The following is a 15336-nucleotide window of genomic DNA, read 5'->3' as shown; positions in this document are numbered from 1 at the left end:
AAACAATTGGGCTAGGGATGATTTACCATTTACAGACTTTAACAACTTTAAGAATGTATAGTTGTTTTTGATAACCTCAAATTTCAAAAAAATTTATGCAAAAGGAAACAAATGAGGTGGCTTCTGCTTGGAAGCAGAATATTATCACCCCTTCTTATTGGTTTGCCAAACAGTCACCATAGCCCTAATTACTGATCTGTTAGGTCTTTTCTACCGTAATTGTTAAAGAGCCGTTCCACGAAGAAGGTAAACAAAAAAAAAACCATTGAGACGAAGCAAGTTTGGGAAAGGTTTGCCTACAAAATTTACCTGAACTGGGGTTTGAATGAAAAACCAGGGTTTTTCTTTACTTGGGGGGGGGGGGGAAACCTTCAATATTTTTAGCATAATTCTGTCATTCTTGCTTGACAACTATGTTACAGCTTTTAGCATATTTTTGAAAATAAATGAATATGGTAAAAATGATATCCGATTGGATAATATTAAGAAATTCTGGCTAGCTAGTCAGTCAACGTTCTCTCCAACATTTCATACAAGGTTCTGTACACAGAAACTTAAAAATGAAATAAAAACTGGTTAAGTCAATTTTTAGAAATGCCATCGATTATGTATTAAGAGCTCATACAATCAATAGAATCTTCCTTCGATCAAAACCTCCGCATTTTGATCTTTTTCGAAAGTATCATCAGTCCCGTTGTCGTAAATGTTTGTTTTGATTAGATTGGTTTTAATTGCAACTTACCAACCGTCTAACCATCATGCAAGGACGAATCTATCTTAATATCCATATTGTGTGTTATTATGACATTTTAATATCTCAATGTTTGTTGTTCTTTTGACTATTCTACTCAGCCAAAGAGCAATTCGATCAATCTTAAGGTAAAACATCTGACCTTTGTTTCTTGAAAACCTGTCAACTTGACTTGCCGTCTTGCATGAATAATTATTCCTGCCGAAAAACCATTTTGTCGTTTCTGTTCTTTTTTTTTCTTTCTTTATTCTTTTTCCGAAAAAGGGTATCGAAAAAGGCACAGGGTTTAACAAATGCAACATTATAATTTCTTTACGTTGGGAATGTTTTTCATCACATTCATTTTTTGATTTTTATTAAAATTCATAAGATGTGTAGAAGAAAAAAAAAAAGCTGACAAAAAACACAAATTTCAGTTGACACTAATCTTCATAACTTTTTTTTTAATTTTTTTTTTTAAGTTTGTCCTTTGCTCTTGATATGATGTTTGTCATGTGGGGGGCCTCCTAGCCTGCAAATATCCCATAATTTTTATATATTTTTTAACATGCATGGTGATTGTGTTCTTCAAGAGAATGATGAGGGTGGGCGGGGGGGGGGGGTGGGGGAGGTTGTTCTTGGACACAATCTAAGAGCCAAATATCTAATAACTTGCTTTCTAATAACTTGTTTTGTAATAAGCCATCTTGCTACATTCACAGATCAATTTGTTTTCTAATTAAAGCTGGCTTTTTAGTTTGCAAGCTGCAGTTCACATAAAATAGATATAATTGCCAGTGTACGACTTGGATTAAGGCATTTCCCTGCAATCTATGGCTGCAACTTTGGCAACGTTAGCAGTTTGATGATGAGAGGGCAGCTGTCAGTCAAATTGACTAATAATTACTATATTAAAATCTAATTACAGAAAACTGTGTTCCACAAAAAGAGAGGATAAAAAAGTGGAAATTAATTGTAATCTCCTAATTGAAGAGAAACTTTGTATAGCCCTTGTGCAAGTAGTCTGGTTAATTACATGCTCAGGGAATACAAAGCAAAAGGGAACATATAATTGTTTGCCTTTAATGTGAAGGGGGAATGGTGGGGGGGGGGGGTTGTCATCAGTGGAATTGTCAGAATCTTGAAACAATGATGAAATCAAACAATGGCAAAACGAATGGGAAAATTATGATCAAATTTTGAAAATAAAAGCAAGAAAGTGCTCTTTCCATTTTCATTAAATGGATTTTGGAAGAAAAACAGGTTTTAGTAATGTTGATGGAAGGAAGGCAAAGAGATCAAATTTCCTTTTTGTTTGCAAGTCTTGGAAAATTGATAACAAATGCAATAAACTGGAAGTATAGTTGATAAAATTTGGAAATTTTGAGGTACTATTTCCATCTGTGATGGAGTACTTTCGAACTTTATTACAAAGAAGCAGGCGTTTATATTGGCAGCACAAACTACCACCGTGCAGACACTTGACAGACATCGAATAATTATAAACAACACTTATTCTAGGTCAACAAAATGCCTTCACAGCACCTGTAGACTTTTATACAAAGTAGCACTGTTATCAGTAAATCACTTTGTCGATTAGAAATAGCTGCTGCAAACTTCTTCTCATCAAGGATGAATCGATTGATCAAATGTAGAGATAATCATTTCTGCAGATCTACTGTGTGAATCTTTGAGCACAATTGATTTAATGTCCTATGCAGTCCTTGCTGCTTGATCCTAACTTACCCCATCACCGTCCTGTTTGTGATCTGGTATCTAAACTGGAAACAGCCAATTTGCACCTGCCGTATTTGGGTGGCGGTAAATTCTGCCAGGCACGGTTACAGGGCGTGGAAATTCTCGCCTCAAAAAATCTGCTTTTGGGAGTGGCGTGTGGTGATTTCATTTGAAGTAATAATACCCAGCACCACCCCCTACCTGTTTCTCAATACCAAATTTGCTGTATTTGGGTTAACCGTTGATGATGTTTTCTGTGTTTATCGTGCGGCATGACAGTTTTACAACAAATCTTAGATGTTATGTATTTTTTCCTTCAGGTTTGTTTCAGTTATGATCTATGTGATGCAAAGAGTTGCTTTTGGCCCAATGAGAACTGCTTGTCTTGACAGAATGACAAATACGTAGCATTGTGTGACCCATCTTTTGTCATAGAATGGTGGTGCAAAGTGGAAGTATACTGTAACTTAGTCTTAAGTTTATCAATTGACTGACTGTCAAAGGTATTTTATTTTTGTGCTTGCTGGAGTTTGGTCTTATGTGAGTGCAATAGTCGTTAGTCGACTGTATACATCAAAATAAAATAAAACTGCTTATCCACTAGAGAGCCTGTGTAGGAGAATGTGTAAAAGTAAGTTTGCCTGACGTTGCGATCCTAGCAGCATCTTCTTCAAAGGCTAAATGACAAGTAACAGTAACAGAAGGGAAAAATAGCACAGAATACAGACAGGTTAATGAGCATGGTGAACACAAAGAGATAGATGTAAGGGGATTAGTAGACAAGGGATGGAGAGAAGAAAGAAAGACTGTATATATGGCGACAGACACCCTTTGGTGTGGTGTGGCATGAGGTGAATTCAATTAGTGTTTCTAATAGGTGATCCTTCATTGGTCGAGAAACAAGCCATTTCTCAATAAATTTTACACAGAGCTTTAATCAAAGCAACCTGTGTGTTATAATGAAGCACCTCAAGAAGTAGGTGGGTTTAAACCTTGTTAGAAACAGTTTTAATTCATATATGTAAGCAGCTGGTTGTATATGGTCCACAATTATCCGGAATCTTCTGAGTGTTTTCCAAGCTAAGATGCACCTGGTCCAACTAAGAGACCCTCTATGGTTTCCGCATCGAGTGAATGTTAATGTGCAAGGTAATTCATGATCTCATTCTGTCCTCAACATAACATGAATGTCACAGGGACACTTTCTCATATTATTACTAATACCATGTGAAAAACAAATAGGAAACTTAAATTTTATAAAAAAATTAGATTTTACTTCCATTATTCAAAATGCAACTTGATTAGAGATACTTGATGACTTACGTTGTCATGGGATTTTAATATCCCTACAGCAAACAAGGCAAATGTCGAAAGTTGCAACTTATCAAAATTGACTCAAAATGCTGCTTGAATTGACAAAATAAGGGATGGTGGTATAAGGTTTGATATGGGCCAAGGTGATCACTCCAGAGACAATTAAGAGGAGGTCCTCTGCAATTTGTCTTCCTAGGTAAACATAGACTTTTAATTTATGCAAATGAGATGGGTTTATGCCTCTGCATCACTTAACCAGATCCAGAGAGGTGAAGACAGACCACATGCATGTATACGCTGTAGGGAATTGTAATCAAACCGCATGTATATGCTATTGTTGAGAGAATGTCCGTATGTGATTACTCATAAGTTGGTTAAAAATATTTTTAGAAAAGAAGAAGAAAATAGCTTCCTACAACAGCAATAAGAGTCATCTATGTTATAAAACCTTTGACCTAAAATGTGTGGCCATATTAACAGCCAACTCAACAAAAAGGAAGAGAAGTGTGAATGTCATGTCATGGCAAGTTACGGCAAATTGATATAATTCTGTGAATTCTCTGTCAAATTTGAAGTTTAGCCTGTTAGCAAGTTAGCTTGGTTAAAGCAGCATTTTGCGTTGGGTCGCTTTTTTCCACCTTTTTAACATGTGCATCGATTTTTTTAGATGTATCAATCATAAAACAGCAAACTAAGATACCATCCAAGTTTCACCCTGCCAAGAGCGTTAATTAGAGAGTAATAAACGATTTATGTCGATAACGAGTAAATGTGTCCTCGACAAAGTTTTCATATCTCCAAATCCACTAGTTTGAATTCCACCAATCAGTGAATAGTATGTTTATTCATGAGCATTTTGCGTTTGATCGCCGTTTTCTACTTTTTTGACATGTCCATCAATTTTTTTACATGCATCAAATCACAAAACAGCAAATTAAGATATTAGCCAAGTTTTTCCCTGCCAAAAACGTTAATTGGCGAGTATTCCACATACAAAATTAATCGCATTCAGTTTCCAAACCCACTAGTTTGAATTCAACCAATCAGAGATGCAGGTTTAGTTATGAGCCGTTGCTAAAAATAGATTCAAGACTTTGCCTTGGTACAACCAAGGAGTTGTTATGCAACTCCCTGGTACAACTGCCATATAGACTGTACACAAATCAAGCGTGGTGTTATATTACGTATCTGTCAATGACGTTCGTAGTGTTTAAATATTCATATTATGGGCGAGGTTTATTGGGTTCCCAACGGAAAATATCTTGGAGAACAACAAAGTTAAAAGTTGCAATTTTTTCGACTTTTATGCCACCATTTGAAGTGAAATATAAATAGATAAGCTAGTTATGTATGTCGTTATGGCATAGTGGAGTCAGTGAGGTTGAGAAAGATCATAGAAAAGGACGCAAAATGCTGCTTTAATAAAGAATACTTGTTGGAATCTTCCTTGTTAAAGTTTGATCAATGACAGCTCACGTCGTCGGGTATGACACCTTTTTTATACCTAAATGTGTGGGTACATAAATGTGTGGGTACATATAGTATTAAATGGACGGCCAACTCGACACAAGCAGTGTTAAAGGGAGACGATTGGATGACGTGAATATCAAAGTCAACGGTGATGTGAAAGATATCAAGTGTGTAGTCCTTCATACAGTTGATGTGATGTTTGTTAAAGATGGTAGCTTCAGTTCATATATAAACTGTATCTTATGTCAGGCCTGACACCTTTTACTATAACAGTGTGATGACATTAATGGTCAACTCAACATGGTGCTCTGAATGGTTGCTGTCACCTTTGGAACTTGATCTCAAGTGATTGTTGCTTGCAGTGCAATATCCCCTCCCCCCCCCCATCAATCCCACCCCCATTCTACATGTGTTTTAGTACAGGTTATTGTGGTTGTAAAAATTAATACTTACAATATGTTTCAAGAGTTATTTAGAGAAAAGTATCAATGAGTCTGTTAGCATATTCTCATTATTGTCACCTATTTCATCAGTCCTTTTCTAATTTACACATTAGGACAGGTTTTTTTTTTTTTTTTTAATCTTACTAGGCAGCCATATTGTTGCTGTTACCTACCAACTAATTGTCTAGTTTGCATGAAGGGGAATATATATACTTTATGGCAATTTCTATAGCAAAACAGTGGTATATTTTTGGAATGTGAGTGAATTTGGTTTGAAGTTGGTTTATGGTTTAGGTCATTCGAATTGAGAAATGTAATCCATTCACCTAATTGATTAATATCTCAACTTTCCCAGGTCACACAGTACCTTCCATCATTAATTAAACATTTTAACTCATCTTTTTTTTTGTTTCTTCATCGTTGGATGACTAATTATGCTTATAGCAGGAGCAAAGCCATTAGTAAAAAGTAAGGCCATTGAATTGTCGTCATTCCCAAATCCGCATGTCCATTCACAATATCTTGTTTGTTTCTGTTGTTGGTTCTTTTTTCTGTTTTTTTTGTGGCTAGTTGGATCATGCTTTCTATGTATACAACACTCTTCTCAGACAAAATATGTTGCTTTTATTAATGTTGTCAGCTCTGTTATCATTCTCTTCATCACTATGGAGATGGGTTACAGATCCAAACTTGCAGCAAACATACCAATGGATTTGTATAAGTCAATATACAGTATGAACATAAAAGGGGAGGTGTTGTATTAGTACCAAAATGTCAGAGGGATCCACATGAACTGTACAGTAGTGAAACACATACAGTACTGTCAAACTCTTCAACCTTTAGATATTCTGCAGAATCTTTATAAACTGAACATATCAATGTCTTTGTGGGGTTATTTTCAGTTTAAATTCCTAGCGTAAAATATCAGAATGCTAACGATACCTTATTCCTTGATTCATCCAATTAGGCAATTGTTATACCTTATTCATTGCAAATGAGTGTACACCAGATTGTCGATCCACAAAAATGCCATCACACTAAATAGTTTTGTTTTTCTCGATGGTCATTGTTCCTTTAATCTGTACGGGAATGTGGCGATATAAAGAGGGAGAATCAGCGTAGCCGACCGCAGGCCAGAATAGTTACCCAAAAAAGCATTGAACTTGTCACCTGCAGAAGTAAAGTTGACTGTACTGGTAGCAACCAATCACAGTCCTGAACCACACTGTGAATGTTACTAGTGTTCAGTGATAAGAGAGCATGGTCGTACATGTAGCCTATAAGTGTTGACTATATGCTCATACAGTTAATTATAAGCGAGGCGATGCAGGAACCTCCTGGAAAAACAAACCTCTGTTTCGCATGATTTAATTAGACAGGGTGGAGGACAGGTTATCTCTGGAAAAGGAAAAAAAAGGGAACCCATATTAGATCTGAGCTTTTCATTTGAAAATAAAAAGGTCTGAGATACAAGATTTTGATAAATGTGGTAATTGGCAATTTTTCTTCTTCATCCCATTCGCCTGTGAATTCCATCACACCACCCCCCCCACCTCTCCCCTCCCTCCATCATAAGAAGTCATTTGAGTTGTCCATGTATGTATGCGTATGTATTACTGATAGTTGTTCTGTTTGCTCCAGTGTGATTGCCTACATATAGCCTTGCATTAAGCTTTTCTCTCTGAAGCTTGTAGTACAGTATCTCTGTGTGTATTGCTTACAGGAATGGGAATGCCAACCCTTCCCTCATCAACCTCTCTCCATGTCCCTCATCAACCTCTTCCCATGTCCCTCATCAACCTCTCCCCATCTCCCTCATCAACCTCTCCTCATCTCCCTCATCAACCTCTCCCCATGTCCCTCATCAACCTCTCCCCATCTCCCTCATCATCCTCTCCCCATCTCCCTCATCAACCTCTCCCCATCTCCCTCATCAACCTCTCCCCATGTCCCTCATCATCCTCTCCCCATCTCCCTCATCAACCTCTCCCCATCTCCCTCATCAACCTCTCCCCATGTCCCTCATCAACCTCTCCCCATCTCCCTCATCAACCTCTCCTCATCTCCCTCTCCTCATCTCCCTCATCAACCTCTCCCCATGTCCCTCATCAACCTCTCCCCATCTCCCTCATCAACCTCTCCCCATGTCCCTCATCAACCTCTCCCCATCTCCCTCATCAACCTCTCCCCATGTCCCTCATCAACCTCTCCCCATCTCCCTCATCAACCTCTCCCCATCTCCCTCATCAACCTCTCCCCATCTCCCTCATCAACCTCTCCTCATCAACCTCTCCCCATGTCCCTCATCAACCTCTCCCCATCTCCCTCATCAACCTCTCCCCATCTCCCTCATCAACCTCTCCCCATCTCCCTCATCAACCTCTCCCCATCTCCCTCATCAACCTCTCCCCATCTCCCTCATCAACCTCTCCCCATGTCCCTCATCAACCTCTCCCCATCTCCCTCATCAACCTCTCCTCATCTCCCTCATCAACCTCTCCCCATCTCCCTCATCAACCTCTCCCCATCTCCCTCATCAACCTCTCCCCATCTCCCTCATCAACCTCTCCCCATGTCCCTCATCAACCTCTCCCCATCTCCCTCATCAACCTCTCCCCATGTCCCTCATCAACCTCTCCCCATCTCCCTCATCAACCTCTCCTCATCAACCTCTCCCCATGTCCCTCATCAACCTCTCCCCATCTCCCTCATCAACCTCTCCCCATCTCCCTCATCAACCTCTCCCCATCTCCCTCATCAACCTCTCCCCATCTCCCTCATCAACCTCTCCCCATCTCCCTCATCAACCTCTCCCCATGTCCCTCATCAACCTCTCCCCATCTCCCTCATCAACCTCTCCTCATCTCCCTCATCAACCTCTCCCCATCTCCCTCATCAACCTCTCCCCATCTCCCTCATCAACCTCTCCCCATCTCCCTCATCAACCTCTCCCCATCTCCCTCATCAACCTCTCCCCATGTCCCTCATCAACCTCTCCCCATCTCCCTCATCAACCTCTCCTCATCTCCCTCATCAACCTCTCCCCATCTCCCTCATCAACCTCTCCCCATCTCCCTCATCAACCTCTCCCTCATCAACCTCTCCCTCATCAACCTCTCCCCATGTCCCTCTACCGTTCAGTGATGCAATGGGCATGTAGGTCTGCCAGTCATTTTGTAATGTGTCACCGGTTTATAACAGTTTAGTTTAATATCTACATAGGAGAAGGGACGATATAATATATCCTTCAATACCATTAATTAATAAGTCAATTAAGCCTCACTAATCATAGTCCAAACCAGAACAATATGGCATGCAATCAAAACGTGACTGCCATGTTCGTTTTGAATTTTTTTTTTTTTCCCCCCTCTTATTTTTCTGTTCCCCTCTGTATTTTAACTGTATTTAAACACAATTGCCATTTGACGATAACTTTCAAAATGATTCAGTTTCCCTCAAGACAGTTTGGGTTATAGTTTAAGTAATGATACCACTTTGTGGCTGTATACAATTAGCATACACAATAGTTGACCTTAAAAATGTTACCAAAAGGAATAGATGAAACCTGAAAGGAAGCAGGGGACAAAAGAAAGGGAGGGGGGAGGAGGGGAGGGGAAGGACAGGCAGGATTTATGAGAAATGGGATGGATTCTCAGGGCAATGTAGAAAGCAAACATCTTTTGTCTGATTTGTTGTGCATGGTAGTTTAGCTTGCCTGGTTTCTGTTTGTTACTTGTTCAGTTAAGTGTAGCAAGCATCTCAGTCAATTACTGTAGTAATATGTTCAGTTCTCTGTAGAATTAGCCAACATAAAGTCATCGTTGTCACCCATTGGCCGGTTACTCACCTCACTCTTTTTGTCTGGTGCTTCCCTGTTTGGTTTTGCTTCGTGAGAGCAAGCTTGGAAGGCGAGGGAAATAATATTCAGCATCCAGTGCATGCCTGATGCTTGTAGAACCGAATAACTTATTAACAAGCTATGCTCACTAGTATACGCTACAATCTTAAGTCTTATTATTACTTTAAATCATAAACATTATTAGGACTAAACGGATAATCCTTCAGATAGTCAAACCTGAAGTTGTCTCTTCTTTGTACTGATAGACCAGTTCAGTTCAGTACTGTACAGTATTGTACTGTACAAATACTGTACAGTATTGTACAATACTGTACAGTACAGGACTAAACAATACTGTACAGTATTGTAAAATACTGTACAGTACAGGACTAAACAATACTGTACAGTATTGTACAATACTGTACAGTACTTAACAATAATGTACAGTATTATACAGTAATACTTAACAGTATTGTTTAGTACTGTTACTGTACAGTATTGTTTAGTACTTTACAGTATTGTTTAGTACTGTACAGTATTGTACTAAACAATACTGTACACTATTATACAGTACAGTACTTAACAGTATTGCTTAGTACTGTACAGTATTATTTAGTACAGCTTAGGGTAATACCTAGCACATTGATTTGAAACATTTTTTTGTGCACATTGTGGCAACTACCTCAGTGGAAACAGTGACTTCCGACCTATTGTTTACAAACTTAAAGCCCTTATTTTTACCCAAGTCTGAGAATTGTCTAAAAGTCTAGAATATCAAGCAGTTTGTAAGTAAATCAATCCTCGGTGAACATTTTCTTGGAGATAGTTACTTCATAATGTGCTTCTTTTACCAAAAATTGGGAACAATATGTGTGGATATGTTAGTTGTAGTTTAACAGTTACTGTACGGGGTCTATACTGGTCAGTACTTGAAAGGTGACAAACTCATATGATGGATATATATATATAGACATATATATATATATCTGTTTGTCCATGTTTATATTTGTCTGTGTTTGTAACAGAACAAATGGTCTGACTTGAGGAATATGTTTCTGCCTCCTACAGGTACTCAAGAAATCACTAAATAGTAATAGTGAGCATATATGTCTGCAGTATATATACCGTAGCAGTATGTAGTTGTATGATTTTAGATTTGGAAGAATAAAGAATTTCTATCCCAGAATAAATTAATTTATAAAAATATCCTATAAAAAATACAGAATTCGCATGCTTCCTTAGAAACGCACGTGAAAATTGTTCACATGTTATTATATGTGGGAGCTTTTTCCTGTGCTCAAATTGGCTCTTGTGTTTTTGCAAGAACTTGAAAGTACTACGGAAACCTAGCCGATTTTCCCCATATTCAATACATGTATTGTGTGTGATACTCTCATTCAAAATCTGTTGAAATTGTTTGAAGAGCTCTTTTCGTTTCCAAGATATTATACGCATTTGAATTTTTAAATAAATATTAGGCAGTCACTCTCTTTATATCATCACTGTGCATAATTAGCTTATGTTCATTCATAAATAAAACTAGAATTAAGGAAAGGGGGACTTGTAAAATGGTCAATCTTGAATGGATTTTGATGGGAGTTTAATTCCATGATTTCTAATGCCTATCAGAGCGATTAGGTAAGTGTCGTTCATAGGTGCCCGTAGACCTTTAATGAAGAATATTTAGGACTAAAGTCTGAACCAAACTACTAGTTGTACAGTAGAACTACTGTAGATTCTGCGAGAAAACTATTTAAATGTTTTCATTATTTTCTTTAATACCTCCAATGCCCTGTAAATTTACCAATATTATTCTCTCTTTTTGGATCTGAAAGTTTGTTTGTATTAGTTATCCTTCCTGGGTAAGTGTTAATTCAGCTTACATATTGTAGACTGATAGCTGTTGAATTTGTATTTTCTTCAACAATATTCTATAGAATTGGTTTTCAACTTAATTTAGTCACATTTGGCATTCCATGATGTGACAGATGCTGGTTTGTGCTATTGTGTCATCTATTATGCTGACATATTGTTTGTATGTTTCTGTTTTGTAGCAGGATATCCTCTTCCAGTGCGGCTGGACCCTCGTCCCCCCTCAAGAGCACCAAGGTATCCTCCAGTCTGGTCGGTATCAGAAGGAGCCCTCGGCACGTTGCTACACCCACCACGTCCCCTCTGAAAAGGTAAACACACTACCCATATCTGAACAGCGAAACAACCTCCCTTACCTCTTCCAAACCCATCCCCCCCCCCCCCCCCGAATGCTATAGCCGCATGTTGTTAAATCCATGCTGATTCCTACCATGGGACAAGATTGTTTGGTATAATTCAGTAATACATTCAGCCTATTGTGCCTATTCAAGTCTAGCCGAAAGGTTACTGGAGTAATATGCTAATAGCATGTTTGGGTAACTGTGGATTTGGTCACATGAGTGAAAACCTATCGAGTCCAGTGTAGAATGGAAGGTCCTTTAAGGTAATTAATAATGCAGCCTCTTTAATTGTATGTTTTCGTTAAATTTCTTGGTCTCTTTTGCTATACCCCCCCCCCCCTTGAATCCTTCTATCTTGTTTACTTACTCTCTGTCTTTAATTCGATATCAAACCAGACAATAGAGAATATGTTATCAATAGAACAGAATAATATACCAAGGTATCGTACAGTCAGCCAAAAAGTCTGTGCAAACATTACCAAACTGGTACCAAATTCAAGGAATGTTACAGAGCCCTGTTCTTCTTTCATTCCTTTTCCGTACATGGTAACTCCAATCCTATTTCCATCTTCTAAAATAGAGGCATGTACTCATCAACCTTGAGAGGAACATACTCGTTAACCTCGAGAGGAACATACTCGTTCACCTGGAAATGGCTGTGCTCAAGTTTATTCACTAAAATTGTGTATAACTCTAGAGATGGTTTAAATGACTTTTGAGAAATTTGGTAAAATTTTGGAGTGTGAGAAAAAGCACCGGTATATGATAAATGGATTGGAATATAATGAAAGAATCCTGGTTACTGAAATACTTGATTATATTAGAACACTCTGCTCACCATCTCTGTGTGCATTGCATGATTAAAGTAACATTAATGTACTTTGAATGTTTTGTGCATTTTAATGGAATGACCAGTCCATAATTTGTGACCCTGTCGAGATATTCCCAGAGCTCTTTCTTGTCGTGCATGTGTGTACTCCTTTTCTCTCCTATTGCATATGTAAATCATGTCGTCGTTTTGTGTGTGTGTTTGACTGTGCACCTTAATGTTTTGCAAGTACCTTTCACTCACCATACAGCAGTACGGGCTTCGCTTCCAATTATACTGCCGAGGAGTACTACAGTCCTTCTTCCTCTGTGCACCGCAGTACTGACACCCCAGTAAGTTCAACTTTGAAAAACAAGTACTACAACTTTGACTAATTAATCCATTAAAACCATTGTTTATTCTACGCTATCGTTGTTGTTTTTTCGGTATTCAATCAAATTGTTACGCTTGTTTTTTCCACCAAAGTTAAACAATCAGTTTCTCGACCATTTTAGGGCAATACCTGGTCACTTTGTTGTTTTATCATTGGGGGGGGGGAGGGGGCATGATCTTTATCGTGTTTTGAAAATTTACAATTCACAGCTTTTTCTTTTCATATCGATGTATCTCACAATGTCTTCTCTGAAAAAATCCCAACCAAGGGAATTCAACTGAACTTTTATTGCAATCATTCATCTTTACCTGTCAAAGTTGCTTCTTCAATTGTGGGAAAATAAATGTGATTGTTATGTAAAATCGAGAGACTGAAATTTGAGGAACCCTAAAAATGAATCCTTGAATGGATACTGTATACCAGAAATGATGACCAGGGTAGTATTGAAACTAAGACACAGCACAAATAATTACAATGCTCTGAACCAAATTTGGTACAATAGGTACTCTTTGAGATGGTCATATTTTGTATGCTTGGAATGTTATTGGGGAAGATTCAAGATGGTGGTGAGTTTGGGGGGGGGGGGGGTGGGGGGCTAGTTGGAAATGGCAAAAAGGGGAAAAGCATTAAGAATTTTTTACTGTTTGATTATAAAGAAATCAACAGAAATAACAATTATTTGTGACACTAAAACATTTTGTCTTCACCAGAGAAGCTTATAGCTCTTCAAGAATAAGAAATAGTTGTAGAACAATCTCTCTGACCACCCTCCCCTATCCCCTTTGTCGCTCCAAAAATCAAAGAAAACTTATTAAAAGTTTAGTCCTGGTGATTGAAAATTGATTTTTGTTTTTTGTTTTTTTTTTGACGAGACTTTGATATCCGTGATACAATTCGTTTCAGAAATTTTTTTTACTGATTGAATATAGAGAAATCAACAGAAATAACAATTATTTGTGACACTAAAACATTTTGTCTTCACCAGAGAAGCTTATAGCTCTTCCAGAATAAGAAATAGTTGTAGAACAATCTCTCTGACCACCCTCCCCTATCCCCTTTGTCGCTCCAAAAATCAAACAAAACTTTTGAAAAGTTTAGTCCTGGTGATTGAAAATTGATTTTTTTTTTTTTTTTTTTTTTTTTTTGACAAGACTTTGATATCCGTGATACAATTCGTTTCAGAAATTTGTTTTACTGACTGAATATAAAGAAATCAACAGAAATAACAATTATTTGTGACACTAAAACATTTTGTCTTCACCAGAGAAGCTTATAGCTCTTCAAGAATAAGAAATAGTTGTAGAACAATCTCTCTGACCTCCCTCCCCTATCCCCTTTGTCGCTCCAAAAATCAAACAAAACTTATGAAAAGTTTAGTCCTGGTGATTGAAAATTGATTTTTTTTTTTTTTTTTTGACAAGACTTTGATATCCGTGATACAATTCGTTTCAGATTGTTGAACAGCTTTTTAGTTCGAGACAAACAACTCGATTTCTCAGACACAAACTGAGAGATGGGTGAGTTTAAGCCGTGGGACTCGCAATCACCTAACACACTGTTTACAAAATAAGCAAACCTTTGATTTTCGTTTCCTAATTCCCTACAAAATAAATATACAGTCGTAGCATGTGCAATCTATTAGTTCCGGTTTGTTCTGTGTTTTGTTTTTTCTCTCTTTCTTATCGTTTCATTTTCTTTTCCGCAATTCTATCACTTTTTACCAAGTTTGCAGTTTTGTCTTATTTCACATTTTATTTAACAGTTCACATTTTGTTGCCGCTCAATCTTGTCTGTTTGTTTGTTTGTTCCATTTATTTATTTATTATCCGTTGATTTCTTGAGTAATTTATCAGCCTCCCATGTATTCAAGTACCCATGTATTCAAGAATAATTGGTCCTTGAGGTATTTTGATTCAAGGATTAAGACCCTGATTAGAAACCAGCAAATGTGACCTGTGATAATATATACCTGTGTCAGGCTTGTTGACATTTGAAGCAGTAGATTCTTCTTGTGACAATGATTCTGAGAGTGTGTTTTGGGTTCCCCTCTCTAGCATTGAAAGTATTCCGAGACCTCACCCTATTCTCTTCCATCGATCCTGATATGAAGAGCGTGAAGCCTTTCTCTATGAGACAGGTGCCGATTGAAATCCCAACCAGCCTTTCTCTGAACATTCACACTGATTTAGGAACCAGTGGGGAGTTTTCTGACATTTGCCCTTAAAAACCAATACCTTCATTTCTCTTTCCTTATTTGGTTCACATTTGTTTCCTATTGTTTTCACCATCTGTACATGTATTGAGCCATTTTCAATGAGAAACCCTGCAAGAAGCCCTTGTTATACTACTTCCCAGCATCTAATATTGTCCTCTTTTCCCCCATGACTTG

At 37.9% G+C, this 15336-nt stretch overlaps 1 protein-coding gene across 15 annotated transcripts in view; it reads left to right on the top strand.

Moving 5' to 3' along the window:
- LOC139980087 (dual specificity protein phosphatase CDC14AB-like) overlaps positions 1 to 15336 on the top strand; it is a 50772-nt gene that overhangs the window by 30055 nt on the left and 5381 nt on the right. For 2 of the 15 annotated variants that reach the window (XM_071991465.1, XM_071991470.1), the window contains exons 14-18: positions 853 to 879; positions 6139 to 6162; positions 11587 to 11715; positions 12825 to 12906; positions 14400 to 14464. In XM_071991465.1, coding sequence (XP_071847566.1) covers positions 853 to 879; positions 6139 to 6162; positions 11587 to 11715; positions 12825 to 12906; positions 14400 to 14464 — 327 coding nt within the window. The remainder of the gene's footprint in view (positions 1 to 852; positions 880 to 6138; positions 6163 to 11586; positions 11716 to 12824; positions 12907 to 14399; positions 14465 to 15336) is intronic. The other 13 variants (XM_071991475.1, XM_071991500.1, XM_071991490.1 and 10 more) reach the window with 13 other exon arrangements.

The sequence above is a fragment of the Apostichopus japonicus genome, chromosome 2 (genome assembly GCF_037975245.1).
Source record: "Apostichopus japonicus isolate 1M-3 chromosome 2, ASM3797524v1, whole genome shotgun sequence".
In the NCBI taxonomy this organism is placed as follows: Eukaryota; Metazoa; Echinodermata; class Holothuroidea; order Aspidochirotida; family Stichopodidae; genus Apostichopus; species Apostichopus japonicus.
This window is presented reverse-complemented; position numbering and strand designations above follow the sequence as displayed.